The sequence below is a fragment of the Pecten maximus genome, chromosome 8 (genome assembly GCF_902652985.1).
Source record: "Pecten maximus chromosome 8, xPecMax1.1, whole genome shotgun sequence".
NCBI classification, from domain to species: Eukaryota; Metazoa; Mollusca; class Bivalvia; order Pectinida; family Pectinidae; genus Pecten; species Pecten maximus.
This window is the reverse complement of record NC_047022.1, coordinates 19,328,506-19,345,901: the sequence shown is the minus strand read 5'-3', so window position 1 is coordinate 19,345,901 and position 17,396 is coordinate 19,328,506. Positions and strand designations below refer to the sequence as shown.

The following is a 17,396-nucleotide window of genomic DNA, read 5'->3' as shown; positions in this document are numbered from 1 at the left end:
GGTAAACAAGTGATGATACCCTGTCTTTGTGTGACAGATAATTCCCCTTTTGTGAAGCCTAAATTTAGTGATCTCACAATGAAATGTTTAATATGTATCCCTCCAAACAATAAAAATTCATTTGTAAAATTATCTGAACCTGGTGATTTGTAATCTTCATATTTTTTAAAGCAAACAGCAATTCTGTTACAGTTTATTCCTCCTCTAGCTTTTCCTTCTGTGTGTCACATAATTTAACAATGTCAAAACCGTTTAAGAAATGATCCAGATTTACATCCTCGATAGAATCCGAATGATCTACATATAGAGATTTGTAGAAATTTTGAACTTCTTCAAGAATTTCTTTCTGATCAGTATTTTATTGATAGTTTTCTATATATGTAGTTATAGGTTTCTAAATTACAAAAAAAATCATCATGGTTTTTCCCCCCATCATCTAGCCATGCTACTTTAGCTCGAATCATGTTTCCCTTCATCTTAGTTTTTCTAAGGTTTTCTAATTCATTGTTTTTATCTTCACATTGTTCGTCCTCAAATGACACTGGTATTTACTCTCCAAACCACGAGGATGCACTGCTGTTGTTCCGGGTAAAAGTGAAGAAGGACATGCTCAAATACTTAATGCTTAATTAATTTCATGACGAACCATATACTCGATTTGGCTTTCTTCGTAATAATTCGAGCATGGTCATGTTAACAAGCAATATTCGAAGTTCACAATGTTTTTACCCAGTTATGTACAAAAACAGCATACTTGATGGTATAGGCTCGTGCTTTATCATTGGTATATTTAATTATTCATATGACGAATCCCGTTTCCTGAGGGAGGGCGAAATCTAAAGTAATAGGTGCTTTCAGATATAGGAATGATAATGAATCGGCGTATTAACATCATTTAAAGTTGAAATAGTATACAAAAATCTTAGAAAGTGGAATAACATTTTGCGAAAAGTGCGAAAATAATATTACCTCCTAAATATTACGTTATCTTTGATAATGTAAACTAGGAACGTGGGACAAATCCAGAGGATGCACAGCCGGTAGCACTCCTATCAACTGACTGGGAACCGTTTGTGACATTTTGTCATTTCCTGATAACATCAGTGAAGCGAAGACAGGCCGTAGCCGTAAAAATGGCTTGTAAGTACGGACGAGCACATTTGGTGATCAACGTCTTGTATTTTATGTTAGTTTGTGGTAGTTGTTTTAGCAACCATGACAAGAGGATTCTCCTGAGTGACCCCGACTACGTCCAACAACAGATGACCCACCTACAGAGTGAGCTACAGACCCTACAGGCGACGGTACAATCACAGAATGGTGAATTGCAGACCCTGCAGACAACGGTACAGTCACAGAATGTTAAAATATCTTCGTTGGAGCAACAACTCTCGTATTCAAACAATGGTAAGTTACTAAGTTTTAGAGGGGTTGGTGATGGTTTATAACAATCTTTTGAAATTAACAGATAGTTTATTATCACATAAACTTAATGACGTCAGATTCAATGACGTCATATGAAGGACAATACCGAATACGAGTAATGCAATATATCTGATTTGTCAGCATGCGATTGGTTTTGTGTTTTCATACTTCTTAATATCAAATCAGTTTGATCCGATTTCATGCAAGTCCTCAGTAAGCTTAAGATACTTTGCATTTAAAACTATGGCTCATTCGGTATCTCCTTGACACCCGTCCTCATATGATCCTGGATCATAATGTGTCTTCTTGACATCGTCCTCATATGACCCTTGATCATAGGTGATCTCCTTGACACCCGTCCTTATATGATCATGAATCAGAGGATGTCACCATGAAAACCCTCCCCATATGATCCTAGACCATAGGATGTCTCCTTGACACCCGTCCTCATATGACACTGAGCCATTCGATGTCTCATTGACAATGTCCTCATGACTCTTGTAAAAACAAAAACAAACGAACATTAATCTTTACTTTTAATGGCCCAGACGAGATCATATACATTGCATTATATTGAAAACAATTATGATTATTATTTTTACTCTTTTACCATCACCAGAGACCCAGAGCCAGGCTAGAGAAATCGAGTACCTCAAACAACTGTCTCAGGTACATCAGGGTAAATATTTTTGTCATATTCGTAATTTATGACATTTGTTTTATTTAACCTATCAAATTATGCACAATTTAACTTCAATTTATATAATTTATCAGAAATGTTGGTGACTAATTTGTCTTCTTTTCATATCTTAAGGAGGAGGAGCATCATTTGTGCGCTGGGGACGGACCGATTGTCCCGCCAACTTGACGGAGCTTGTATATTCTGGTATGTAGGTAATTAAACTGGAATAATACATATAACGTCATTTAGGGTCAACATTGTGAACTTAAACTCATTATATACTGTTTTAATGCACATCGTTTTATATGACAAGAGTCGGGATTGGTCGTTGTATAGAGTCATCTATATATATATATAAGATAGAGAAGGAACACAGTATAATTTCTTTTGGATGCAATTCATTGTTTATCCAGTTTATATTTAAAATATAATGTAAAACAAACTCTTGAAAGGCATTGATAGCGTTATATAGTTTCCGATCGATTAGAATGATTCTTTGTAGCGTCTTTAACACTCAGCCTAGCAATAGGAAGAATTGACATCATCAGAACCGTACCGATATTTGTCTCCCTTCGGTAACTGGGGGACTATAGTTTTGCATTATGTCTGTCTGTCCGTCCTTACTCACTCAAACTCCCTGTAGGGTGTATTCACCGATTCAGTGACGTCAGTATATCTGCGCATGTGTTTTTAGCGACGGAATGAACAGAAATAAAAACAGATTTTGAAATTCTGATCGACTTGCGGAGTGCACCCCACAAGTCCACAGACAAAACACTACACCCCACTAGTCGACTTTGGCCGTTCGTTCCGCCGACCGTCTTTGTCCGTCCGCACATTACCTTGTTCGGGCTATATTTCCTACGCTACTGGATACTGGTATTTTCCATCGTTGAGACGTGCATTCACCTAGATGAAGTGGTTTGTTAATTTCAAAATTTGGTCAATGTGACCTAAATTTTCACCTTTGACCGACATAAAAATGTTTGGTCTCTATCTCCTACACTACTTTTTACTGGAACTTCATAATTGGGGTTTAGATTAACATGCATTCACCTAGATGAGGCGATGTATTGTGTATCAAAAGTAGGTCACTCTGACTTTCATTTTTGCCCTTTGACCTATATCAATGAAAAAATTGAGTATGGGTTCTATCCAACATTTCTTGTCACTGGAGCTCCATACTTGAAACTTTGGTTCACCCTGGTGAGGCGTTGTGTTGCATCAAAAGTAAATCACTCTTGTCTATATTTCTATCTTTGACCCGCAAAGTCTCAATTAATGTATTCTTGGCATATGATTCAACATCCACTTGAGAGACTGCAGTTCGCCAAGGCTTGTTATTCTTAATTTTAGGTTATGCTGGAGGTTCATGGTATTATGACACCGGAGCAGCAGCAGATCGCCTCTGTCTGCCACCTGATCCAGAATGGTTACAGACAACAGTCGTCCCAGATGATTATACGGGAAGGATTTATGGGGCGGAGTACGAATCTTCCAGTGGCCATACACTATTTGGGGACGACTCACACAACGAGGAAATCCCATGTGCAGTCTGTAGATCTAAGTATTTTGCCTCATCTGTGATGATACCGGCGAGGACGACATGCTACAGCGGCTGGACGAAGGCGTATGGCGGGTCACTGACTTCAGGGCACTATGGTCATGCAGCTGCTACAGAATATTTGTGTGTAGATGAGCATGCGCAGCCTCTTGTTGGTGGAGGTAACACAAACGACGACGGTGCACTTTTTTATGGAGTTAAAGCGTTCTGTGGCTCTCTGCGATGTCCGCCATACAAGGAAAACAAATATATAAGTTGCGTAGTGTGCATGAAATAAGTATGTCGAGAATCGATTAATCATCTTATAAAATTTATACGCTATCAAAAAGATAAACAGCAAGGTTTTATGATATCGACATTTCTTAATTCCGTCAGTTATTCCTAATCAACATCGTTATATTACTGGTTCCAGTACTTGTTCAACTTAAACTTTATCCAAATGTTTACTTCATTCTTATTATTGATAAAAATTTGACAACATTTCATCCCCAGCAGTGGAATAAATGGACTTTTGATTTTGAAATAAATATATTTTGGTCAATCAATTCAATATGTGCCTGAAAAGGTATATTTATATCAGAATAAAATCGACCTCTTTAAGGATGCAGTTGTTCTCTCAGATATCTTGTCTAAGAATGACAACAATGATATAGTTTTAACCATCAATAGCATATCTCGTGAAAAGTACTAAATCTACCATCATTAAAAATCATTGGAGGTAGAGGAAAGCCGGAGTACCCGGAGAAAAACCACCGGCCTACGGTCAGTATCTGACAGTATAATAATCCATCTCGTAAGGTGGTAGTTCAGAAAATGCTATCGATCTCAATCAGCATTAAGTTTTGTTCAACAATGATATTTATTACATTTTCAGTTTTGTATCAATTGCTGATTGGTCTAAATCCGATTACGTGTTATTTCATGCAACACCGAACTGCAAGTTCGTGCGAGTGTTCTTTGACAACGCGTAAATTCAGACAATCAGAGTTGTAAGAAACATTCGGTTAAGTTGCAAAAGAGTGCAACATGACGTTTTATCAAAGATGCAGTATTTATGATGTTGTTCTGAATGTTATGGAATAAGTTGCAGTTAAAATGGCACGGGATCATACCTTAAGCTCTGGTTTTGATACCGAAATATAATAAAAACAGTTATGGTACTTTCCTTATATCGATTGGATTATTTAGGGAACGAGCCAATAGACGGATAATTGTATAATGATGCCATTGATCTGCCATGTTGTCGCTATATACTACGTAGCTTACTAAATAGAAAGTTTTCAAATCATGAATTTGACATTATTCCAATTGGTATAATGAAATGAAAATAAATATTCCTGAGGTCATTAGTAAATAAGACGTTTTGTCAATGTCACTATATTAAATATATTTTGACTTGAGGAAATTCGTGCTAACGGACTACACTCCTGAATGATCAATGTAGCTCACAATATATGTAGTTCTGTTGTATAAAGGTTGAATATCCGCACGGCGGGATGCATTGAAATGATGAAATTCAATGTATGATTTTGTGCGTATTTCAGCAAATTATATGTTTCCGAGAACGATCGCTTGTATCTGTTCTGTTACATTTCATGAATTGGATCCTTTGGCAGCGCGAAATTTTACTTCGGAATGCAATAACAGTGTTACAGGTCGAATATATAGAGGATATGGAATGGTTTCCCGTTTAATATGACATATATTTCATGAGTATGACAGAATATCGATATTTTCACGAGTGCGAAGCACGAGTGAAAAATATCGAAATATTCTGTCATACGAGTGAAATATACGTTATATTAAACAGAAAACCATTCAATTTTCTTTTTATTGCATTTCATCAATTTAAAAACAAAATTAAAAACATCGAACAATTAATAGTGTCAAAAAATGCGGGAATGAGTAATGACGTCATCTCTTTGTAACGTAGCTCCACGTCAACTTGACGGCGCCATTTTGAAAGGCCTTATCAAAGCAATTTAAACGTCTTCTGCTGTTATAAGAGAATCTGTGCATGGATAGCTAACGTATTTTGTCGAAAACTTGTATGAAATTTTCAGAAATACAGCAAAATAACCAATTGATCTACCTCAGCTTCGATTAGAAAAGTCGGTAAGTTTCAATGAGGTGAATACAAAGGTCCGCTCTGATTGGTCAAAAACGGAAAACTTATATTTTCACTGCTCATCGCTGCAGTGAAAATATAAGTTTTATTAGTTTGATAATTTTCTATATTTCACTGGCAAAAATGCAATAAAAGAAAAGATGACATCTTTGCAAAGTTATCTTCCTATAATTCTCACAGAATTAAATACCACAATAAATATCTAGAGAAAGCAGTTTCATGTTGAAATGATGTAAAATCAAGTTGTTACTGATCTCTTTCCCAGATGTTTGCGGTTTGCAAGGGTTTATGGAGAAGTATAATACTGGAACTTGTCTTAACCAAAAATATTATCTTAGGTTGGACTCTAATCTCTTTCCACGTGTCACGTGGTTTTGAGTCGTATAAATTGACCTTAATAATTTATCTGTAATTAAATCATAACCTACATGTCTATTATTGGGTTTTTTTTCATATCAAAAGAGATAACAAATAAAAGTCCTTGCCAAAACCTCTAGATATCCTCATGCTGATCGAATACTGCAAACGGATTTTTCCCTCGAGCTAAACTGTAAAAGTATAACGGAATTTAGACAAGTTAGCGAGATTAAGATTTTGCGCACATCCAAAACAGTCGTTACAACCGTACACAGAAAGTACACGTAGCTGAATCATGATTAAGAGGACTGTTTTTAGTCGTAAAGCGCTGACGTCAAGATACATGCCACCAGCATCGACACATTTTCGTTAAGTTGCATAACAATAATCATGAAGAAATACGTTACTTTTTAAAGTAAAACAAATCATCATCGTCGTCGTCGTCGTCGTCATCATCATCATCCATAAAAAAAACCAATAACGTGCCACTATTAATAGTTGTAAATGTGCACGATGTCGCAAACATTGTGTATGGCGATGAAATATTCTCTTAATTTGATATTTTTCTCTCTTCCTTTTTTTTTTTTTATCTTTACTGACTAGAAAGTAATAACCCTATATTTTATGCTACCTGGCACACTATTTCTAAGGGAAAATCTCATTTATAATGTACACAGTCACGTTTTAGTTGTTTGGATTACTAGTTCAACTGTATAAAGCCTAATATGTTTCATAGAATTGGCCGAGTAGTGAAATTGATCAGGTCATTAGTTGTCGGGTGAACAATGTTTAACAATGGTTCTTAGCCTTAATACCTTTTTGTTACGTTAAAAGCTATCTTAGCCCCAGATTAAAGGATTTTGAATGTAATCACTTTGTAACAGGGTATATACTACTTATCAAACTATCGTTATGTTAGCTTAAGACAAAAGTTAATCTTCTGTGGGTTTCATTCGGTAATGATCTAAAGAGGCTACCTCGAAAACAATGAATTAAAAAAAATACACGTTGATTTTCTAAATGTTCAGATACTACTCAAAATTAATTTTCAGATATCTTGCTTATTACTCGTAAGCTGACCATACTTTACATACCTTGACTCCGAACTCTCTGATCTCTATATCATACTGTAATCAAAGCCAAGGTGGTCTCGTCATTAGCAAATACTCCTAATCAGAAAATATAAAGTATTGTGTGCATAGCCAAACTGTTAAATTGTATTCAAATATTTCCCCTCAAATGAAATACATAAGCGAGTTGAAAACATTCACAGTTGAAATAAAACAAAAATCATTAAATCAAAATTGCTGAAAACAAATAAGATAATCGTCACCTGAAAACTTGATAATTCTGTAAAAGGTGACAGTGCAGAAAATGTCACAAAATAAAATACATTTGCAGTAAAAAGAAAAAGAAAAGATCATAAAATCAATAGTTGTTGGTAGAAAATATTAAAGCAATCGTCACGTGAAACCCCGATTACACTAGGAAAGATGACAGTGCAGACATGCGACAAAATGTATTAAAAAGGTCGGCCATGATTAAGTTGTGTGCATAAAGGTGTACTATCATGAGATAATATATTTCATCATTGTTACTTTATTCCTGTTTGTGATGTCTGTAACAATAATTTGATGTTAAAAGTTTATTTCCAATTATCGAGAAAATAGGACTCGAAATTAGATACACCCTCTAAAAAGAAATCATCAAATTTACTAAAGGTTCTGAAAATAATTCCGTAAAATTATGTCATTTATTTGTAAATCAATTATGTCGGATACCGTTTTTGTATCAAAGATAAAATATGTACATGTTATATTGAGGTTATATTGATATTCATATATTCATATTCACAAATGTTGTAAATCCTCCGCCGGTAAATCATCTGTTACGCTTCTTCGACTGGTAGCACAGGAAATAATTAAATGGAATGATAAGCATGGCCAGAGGCGAGCGAATTACCATACTCCTTTTAAAATCTTGATATTTGTGTGTAAAAGGAACTTCAAATATTGAACTGTAGTATACAATATATTGTACCTCTATATGTACATGTATTTCCCATGATAACTAAATGTGCTCATCTCTCCAACTTGTGTTAGTTTTTTGTCATCATCATCATCATCATCATCATCATCATCATCATCATCATCAATTGTAAGCTTTATAGAATAGTTTTATCACCATCACCTATAAAAAATGTCATGTCACTAATGATTAGTGAGAAAAAGTATCGCCAACAAAGAAAGCGACGATAAAATACCGTTCCCGTTATTCCATAACTTTTCAGTGTTACTGATGACGAAGATATTAGTTTACCTGGCTAATTAGTAATCAGTAAAAATATCAATTACAATGTATATTGCAATATAAACCGCCACCATCGTGAGATGATAGGATTACCAGACCGACTGGGTATTAATATGTTCTTAGAATATTGACCGAATATAGCAATTTACTGGATCAGGGAGTACTAGGCGAACAAGGTTTGACAATGTTTCCTGGCCTCATTATCTTTGATGTTAAGTAAAATGATAAGTAAAGACCAAGAACAAGATCACACCATATCAATAAAAGTTCGTGCAATTGCAGTTTTGCCCATCAGCCATTGTATTGTGAAAAAAATAATTTGCATTAGTTTATATTCCGTTCAAGCCATCTTTCCAATAAATCGAGAAACATAAGTCACGGAACCTTAATCATCAGAGAAAAAATTCCATTATCTCAAATTTGGCGCTGATCTCTAACCACGTGCCACGTAGTGTTGAGCCATATTGATCAACCTACATTCATTCGTCATTAATTTACATTGTAAAGGTATCTTCTTCTTTTCGTTTTTTCAATTTAGTTTTAATCCCATGTATTTAAATCCCATGGTTAAACAAGATTCCGCGGGTAAGTCACGTGTAAACCATTCTCGACTGGTAGCACAGGAAGTCGTTAAATAACCTGGTAACCGTGGCCAGAGGTGAGCGAATTACAATACTTTTAACTCTTTATTATTGTATGTAAATGAAATAAATAATTAAGTACCGAGTATTTCTAGCTTTGAACTAGAAAGTTTGGGTGTTCTTTAAAGCAACAGAGTTAATTGAAGACGGCACAAAAAATACCCCCCCCCCCCCCCCGCCCCGCCAAAAAAAACTAAAAAACAAAAACAAACACACACACACAAAATCCAGTCGATTTCATTATTCTCGTGAAACCAACCGAAAGAAACTTCAAAGATTGAACTAAATGTTGTATTTCTCGTGATAAACACAAAAGCCACCAAAAGCAATTAGTCATAGCAATGGATACAAATGGTGCGCTTCTTTCTTGGCCATCTTGTGTTTGCTTTCATATGAAGCTTACGTTTTTTACCGAAGAATGTATAGTCACAAGTCAAAAACAGTCATAAAGTCAAAACCACACAGTCCACCTCCAGATAATCTCATGTTGATCGAATACTGTGAACCATTTTGCAACATAAAAGTAAGCATAACTGACAAGCGCAAGGATGATTGCGCACCAAAGTAGCGTTAAAAACAATAAGCAGAAACTAAAGTTAGATGAATGATAATTGAGCAGAACTTTTTAACCCGAAAAGCAAATGACCAATTATCATATATAGTATGCATGCATATAATTACTTATATGAGATGGTTTAATAACCAGGCCGATTTTAAAGTTATCTGATTCCTAGAATATTGACTCAACAGTGTAATTTACCGGATCAGTGGTTGCCAGGTGAACGAGGTTCAACAATGTTTTCAGCCTCATTACCTTTTATATTAAGTGAAAATGTATGTAAATACGAAGAACAAGATAACACCATATCAATAATAGTTCTCGTAGCACTTTTTACTTATCTTCCCTTGTATTGTTGTAAGATACTTTTGTATCAGTTTTTATTCCCTTTCAGCCAGCGGCTCGTTTACATTAGAAAGGTATTTCACAACATCAAACGTTATCACCAAATCAAAGGATTTTAGATTGTGAACACTGTATATCTATATTTTCTAATCCATATAGGTCTAAAGAGGTTTCTTCGGAAATAATGAATAAGATAGAAGGCTATAAGCTGACTATACTTTATAATAGCTGGACTCTAGACTCTTTATCTCTTCATAATAATGCAACCAAATTTAGTTTTATTCAAATATTTTTCTTCGAATGAACTACATAAGTTGAAAACATCTACGGTTAAAATAAAACAAGAATCATTAAATCAAAATTATTGAAAAAAATATAAAATAATCGTTCCCTGAAGGTTATACTGTAGAAAGTGACAGAAAATATCACAAAATGAATTAAAAGGGATCGGCCATTATTAAGTTGTGTACATGGAATGTATATTATCACAAGAGAAGACATTTCACCATTGCCACAGATTTCTACTTGTGATGTCTACTGTAACAATGGTTTAATGATGAACATATCTTTCCAATTTATGGAGACTTACAGGACTAGAAATTGGGTATATCCTAGAAAATGAAAACCATGTTAATCCTATTTGCTCGACATAAATCATTCTGTAAAATTCTGTGATGTTGACTCAGGTTAGTCTACCTGAATTTATATGAAAATCAATTATAGTGTGCACATGTTTATTGTTATTGTATTAAAGATTAATTATGTACATGGCGTCTTGTCTTTATATGAATATTTTAGAAAGGGAAGAAAGAAACTTTATTTTCATCATCATATTTTAAAGATTATTGAAAATATCATCACTCATTGAATAAGGCTTTGTTTCAATAGAAAACGGTTATAACATTTGTTCTCAAATACCAAAAAACGCCCTCCGGCTGACACAGAATCGGCTACACGCCCTCATCTTGAAGTGCATGGAGTATTCAAATAGCCTAGTAACGGATATCGATGGTAAGGAAACTACCACACGTTTTTAAAAGAATCTTCGATATAACTAAAAAGACATTTTTGTTAAGTGTTAAGATAACAGGTTTGGACCATGTTGTTTCGCGTAAAAAATAGTGCTGAAGATAACGTAAAACCAGACAAGAATAATGATTGTAATAAAAATATTTAATGTAAATTAACATCATAAAAATACAAAATGTAAACTGTCCGCCCAGTTTTTCAAACGGAAAATGCATATTCAATATTTTCTGCAAATATGTCGTACTTCACTCGGCATATTCTTAATGCGATAGGCAGTTTAAGATTAGATAGTAACAATGTCATAGAGTGGTAAAATAGGGTGATGATAATCATGTAAGATGGTGCAAAATTTGGTAAGACATACTTATGGTTTACTGTGAGAAGTTCAAATGTGATAGGGCAATATAAGAAACCTATTCTTGCCGCAGACTTGGATAAGCTTGAAAAAAAAATGAAAGTGATAAAGAGTGAAAGAAAGACTAGCATTATCTGAAGAAATGATTAGAACAGATGCAATTGAAAGGAAAGAAAAAGAAAAGAAAAAGGGTATTTAAATGTGGCATGATAACTGAGAGAACTAAGTATCACTTAAGGTGGAAACAAAAAGTGCTGTTTAAAATGAGAGATAGAACACATACGATACATAAATTCATAATATATATACTTTTTGTTAAAACATATTTATATTTATATCTAATACTATGAAATATCCATTCTCCTAGCTTTACTACAAATTTAAAGAATATCTTTCATCACATTCATAATTAGTGTTATTTATCAAGGACCTACAGTATCTAAAGACTCTGTTTAAGGCCGCGCTGATTGGCAATCGATACCTCCTTGGTAAAGGGGTTAAGTGTGTGTTTGCGTATGTGATGTTGTCATGTTTCCAAGCCAACAGATCATGTGACATTGTGTCAGGTTGGTGTGATGCTGTCTAGTTTCCATGGCACAAGATCACGTGACACAGAGAAATGTACGCGGTATAAAAAGGGAATCTTTAGAAACAGTAAGCCAATGTCATTCAGTTGATGTCATAGGGGTATATTGAAAATGGATACAACTGAGATTCTATCGGAGTTTACTGAGAGTCAGAATAGTACAACTAACTCATCAAGCATTTTCAGAAATAATGAAAGCACGACTTCCATGAAAACTGAAAGTGAATCCAGCAGAAATAATTATTACGTCATAGATAAATCATTGATGGATATTTTGCTTAAAATCATTGTTTGTGGAATCATGCCACCGATGTGTGTCTTTGGAATCGTCGGAAATAGCCTGGCGTTAATAATTTTGTTCCGTCACAGACCAACTAGATCCACTACGATTTTGCTCATCGCCATTGCATTTGCCGATCTTGCCTTTATAGCATCAACAATCGTCAACGTTGTCAGTCTGATTATCAGGAGTTTCTATCCAGAACATGCCAAGGAGGTCTCGATGTCCCTCATCATTCCCTTCTCAGTGTATCTTAGTCCTCTTCCAGGAAGAATTTCCAACTGGTTAGTTACACTCATTTCCTTGGAACGCCTTGTCGCTGTAACCCGTCCACTCAAAGTTAAGCAAATTTGTACGAAGAAACTTATGCTTGCTTTGTCAATTGTGATTCCTTTGTCTGTCGCCATTCTCACAAGTCCAAAGCTTTGGCTTTATGAAGTTAAGGAGGTAACCCTTCCTGACGGTAATATAACGAAAATCATTACCCTCGGCTCTATTGGGAGACAGAAAGAACTCTTCGAGGTGTACTATGTTATTTCCGAAGCACTTTTACGATTTGTGCCGATGGGTTTAAGTGCCGTGTGCAATGCAATCATAATTGCCGTCCTATTTTTACAAGCGAAGTGGAGAAATCGGAAACAAAATTATACAGTAGGGCAACAACCAGCAGGAGATGAAAGACAAATAACGAAAACACTCCTCACTATCACCTGTGTGTTCATTATCTGTTTACTCCCGTCAACAATTTCGCGTTTAATGATTCTCTTCGACCCCAACAGCTCCCACGTCAATTACAGCTCCAATGTCCACACTTTGTTGACACTGATTGGACTGATTACTGAAAGTTTCAACTCATCCATAAACTTTGTGATCTATGTCACTATGAACAATGCGTATCGTCGACAGCTCTATCTTTTTTGTGGGAAGGAACTCGAAAAGAAGACTTGTACCGTCCCCAGAGCTGCTATCATGGTCTCGTCATTAGCAAATACTCCTAATCAGAAAATATAAAGTATTGTGTGCATAGCCAAATTGTTAAATTGTATTCAAATATTTCCCCTCAAATGAAATACATAAGCGAGTTGAAAACATTCACAGTTGAAATAAAACAAAAATCATTAAATCAAAATTGCTGAAAACAAATAAGATAATCGTCACCTGAAAACTTGATAATTCTGTGAAAGGTGACAGTGCAGAAAATGTCACAAAATAAATAAATCTGCAGTAAAAATAAAAAGAAAAGATCATAAAATCAATAGTTGTTGGTAGAAAATATTAAAGCAATCGTCACGTGAAACCCCGATTACACTAGGAAAGATGACAGTGCAGACATGCGACAAAATGTATTAAAAAGGTCGGCCATGATTAAGTTGTGTGCATAAAGGTGTACTATCATGAGATAATATATTTCATCATTGTTACTTTATTCCTGTTTGTGATGTCTGTAACAATAATTTGATGTTAAAAGTTTATTTCCAATTATCGAGAAAATAGGACTCGAAATTAGATACACCCTCTAAAAAGAAATCATCAAATTTACTAAAGGTTCTGAAAATAATTCCGTAAAATCATGTCATTTATTTGTAAATCAATTATGTCGGATACCGTTTTTGTATCAAAGATAAAATATGTACATGTTATATTGAGGTTATATTGATATTCATATATTCATATTCACAAATGTTGTAAATCCTCCGCCGGTAAATCATCTGTTACGCTTCTTCGACTGGTAACACAGGAAATAATTAAATGGAATGATAAACATGGCCAGAGGCGAGCGAATTACCATACTCCTTTTAAAATCTTGATATTTGTGTGTAAAAGGAACTTCAAATATTGAACTGTAGTATACAATATATTGTACCTCTATATGTACATGTATTTCCCATGATAACTAAATGTGCTCATCTCTCCAACTTGTGTTAGTTTTTTGTCATCATCATCATCATCATCATCATCACCATCATCACCATCATCATCATCATCATCATCAATTGTAAGCTTTATAGAATAGTTTTATCACCACCACCTATAAAAAATGTCATGTCACTAATGATTAGTGAGAAAAAGTATCGCCAACAAAGAAAGCGACGATAAAATACCGTTCCCGTTATTCCATAACTTTTCAGTGTTACTGATGACGAAGATATTAGTTTACCTGGCTAATTAGTAATCAGTAAAAATATCAATTACAATGTATATTGCAATATAAACCGCCACCATCGTGAGATGATAGGATTACCAGACCGACTGGGTATTAATATGTTCTTAGAATATTGACCGAATATAGCAATTTTCTGGATCAGGGAGTACTAGGCGAACAAGGTTTGACAATGTTTCCTGGCCTCATTATCTTTAATGTTAAGTAAAATGATAAGTAAAGACCAAGAACAAGATCACACCATATCAATAAAAGTTCGTGCATTGTAGTTTTGCCCATCAGCCATTGTATTGTGAAAGATTAATTTGCATTAGTTTATATTCCGTTCAAGCCATTTTTCCAATAAATCGAGAAACATAAGTCACGGAACCTTAATCATCATAGAAAAAATCCCATTATCTCAGATTTGGCGCTAATCTCTTACCACGTGCCACGTAGTGTTGAGCCATATTGATCAACCTATATTCATTCGTCATTAATTTACATTGTAAAGGTATCTTCTTCTTTTCGTTTTTTCAATTTAGTTTTAATCCCATGTATTTAAATCCTAAGGCTAAACAAGATTCCGCGGGTAAGTCACGTGTAAACCATTCTCGACTGGTAGCACAGGAAGTAATTAAACAACCTGGTAACCGTGGCCAGAGGTGAGCGAATAATAATGCTTCTAACTCTTTAATATTGTATGTAAATGAAAGAAATAATTAAGACGGCACAAAAAATACCCCCCCCCCCCCCCCCCCCCCAAAAAAAAAAAAAAAAAACCCAAAATCCAGTCGATTTCATTATTCTCGTGAAACCAACCGAAAGAAACTTCAAAGATTGAACTAAATGTTGTATTTCTCGTGATAAACACAAACGCCACCAAAAGCAATTAGTCATACCAATGGATACAAATGGTGCGCTTCTTTCTTGGCCATCTTGTGTTTGCTTTCATATGAAGCTTACGTTTTTTACCGAAGAATGTATAGTCACAAGTCAAAATCAGTCATAAAGTCAAAACCACACAGTCCACCTCCAGATAATCTCATGTTGATCGAGTACTGTGAACCATTTTGCAACATAAAAGTAAGCATAACTGACAAGCGCAAGGATGATTGCGCACCAAAGTAGCGTTAAAAACAATAAGCAGAAACTAAAGTTAGATGAATAATAATTGAGCAGAACTTTTTAACCCGAAAAGCAAATGACCAATGATCATATATAGTATGCATGCATATAATTACTTATATGAGATGGTTTAATAACCAGGCCGATTTTAAAGTTATCTGATTCCTAGAATATTGACTCAACAGTGTAATTTACCGGATCAGTGGTTGCCAGGTGAACGAGGTTCAACAATGTTTTCAGCCTCATTACCTTTTATATTAAGTGAAAATGTATGTAAATACGAAGAACAAGATAACACCATATCAATAATAGTTCTCGTAGCACTTTTTACTTATCTTCCCTTGTATTGTTGTAAGATACTTTTGTATCAGTTTTTATTCCCTTTCAGCCAGCGGCTCGTTTACATTAGAAAGGTATTTCACAACATCAAACGTTATCACCAAATGAAAGGATTTTAGATTGTGAACACTGTATATCTATATTTTTTAATCCATATAGGTCTAAAGAGGTTTCTTCGGAAATAATGAATCAGATAGAAGGCTATAAGCTGACTATACTTTATAATAGCTGGACTCTAGACTCTTTATCTCTTCATAATAATGCAACCAAATTTAGTTTTATTCAAATATTTTTCTTCGAATGAACTACATAAGTTGAAAACATCTACGGTTAAAATAAAACAAGAATCATTAAATCAAAATTATTGAAAAAAATATAAAATAATCGTTCCCTGAAGGTTATACTGTAGAAAGTGACAGAAAATATCACAAAATGAATTAAAAGGGATCGGCCATTATTAAGTTGTGTACATGGAATGTATATTATCACAAGAGAAGACATTTCACCATTGCCACAGATTTCTACTTGTGATGTCTACTGTAACAATGGTTTAATGATGAACATATCTTTCCAATTTATGGAGACTTACAGGACTAGAAATTGGGTATATCCTAGAAAATGAAAACCATGTTAATCCTATTTGCTCGACATAAATCATTCTGTAAAATTCTGTGATGTTGACTCAGGTTAGTCTACCTGAATTTATATGAAAATCAATTATAGTGTGCACATGTTTATTGTTATTGTATTAAAGATTAATTATGTACATGGCGTCTTGTCTTTATATGAATATTTTAGAAAGGGAAGAAAGAAACTTTATTTTCATCATCATATTTTAAAGATTATTGAAAATATCATCACTCATTGAATAAGGCTTTGTTTCAATAGAAAACGGTTATAACATTTGTTCTCAAATACCAAAAAACGCCCTCCGGCTGACACAGAATCGGCTACACGCCCTCATCTTGAAGTGCATGGAGTATTCAAATAGCCTAGTAACGGATATCGATGGTAAGGAAACTACCACACGTTTTTAAAAGAATCTTCGATATAACTAAAAAGACATTTTTGTTAAGTGTTAAGATAACAGGTTTGGACCATGTTGTTTCGCGTAAAAAATAGTGCTGAAGATAACGTAAAACCAGACAAGAATAATGATTGTAATAAAAATATTTAATGTAAATTAACATCATAAAAATACAAAATATAAACTGTCCGCCCAGTTTTTCAAACGGAAAATGCATATTCAATATTTTCTGCAAATATGTCGTACTTCACTCGGCATATTCTTAATGCGATAGGCAGTTTAAGATTAGATAGTAACAATGTCATAGAGTGGTAAAATAGGGTGATGATAATCATGTAAGATGGTGCAAAATTTGGTAAGACATACTTATGGTTTACTGTGAGAAGTTCAAATGTGATAGGGCAATATAAGAAGCCTATTCATGCCGCAGACTTGGATAAGCTTGAAAAAAAATGAAAGTGATAAAGAGTGAAAGAAAGACTAGCATTATCTGAAGAAATG

The 17,396-nt window shown here is 34.5% G+C and overlaps 2 protein-coding genes across 3 annotated transcripts; both read left to right on the top strand.

The window, feature by feature from the left end:
- The first annotated feature begins 1,076 nt into the window (after window positions 1-1,076).
- LOC117333089 (short-chain collagen C4-like) lies at window positions 1,077-4,274 on the top strand. 2 transcript variants are annotated; one of them, XM_033892218.1, is made up of 4 exons: window positions 1,077-1,407; window positions 2,045-2,104; window positions 2,240-2,311; window positions 3,464-4,274. In XM_033892218.1, the coding sequence occupies exons 1-4, from the start codon at window positions 1,134-1,136 to the stop codon at window positions 3,946-3,948; spliced, it is 891 nt and encodes a 296-aa protein (XP_033748109.1). In that variant the 5' UTR covers window positions 1,077-1,133; the 3' UTR covers window positions 3,949-4,274. The 2 variants fall into 2 exon arrangements, with proteins under 2 accessions (XP_033748109.1, XP_033748110.1); XM_033892219.1 differs by lacking the exon at window positions 2,045-2,104 and having other exon boundaries at window positions 2,243-2,311.
- A 7,819-nt stretch (window positions 4,275-12,093) lies between these two features.
- LOC117332177 (FMRFamide receptor-like) lies at window positions 12,094-13,272 on the top strand. The gene has a single exon (XM_033891062.1). It carries the CDS (start codon window positions 12,094-12,096, stop codon window positions 13,270-13,272), a length of 1,179 nt encoding a protein of 392 aa, XP_033746953.1.
- The last annotated feature ends 4,124 nt before the right edge of the window (window positions 13,273-17,396 follow it).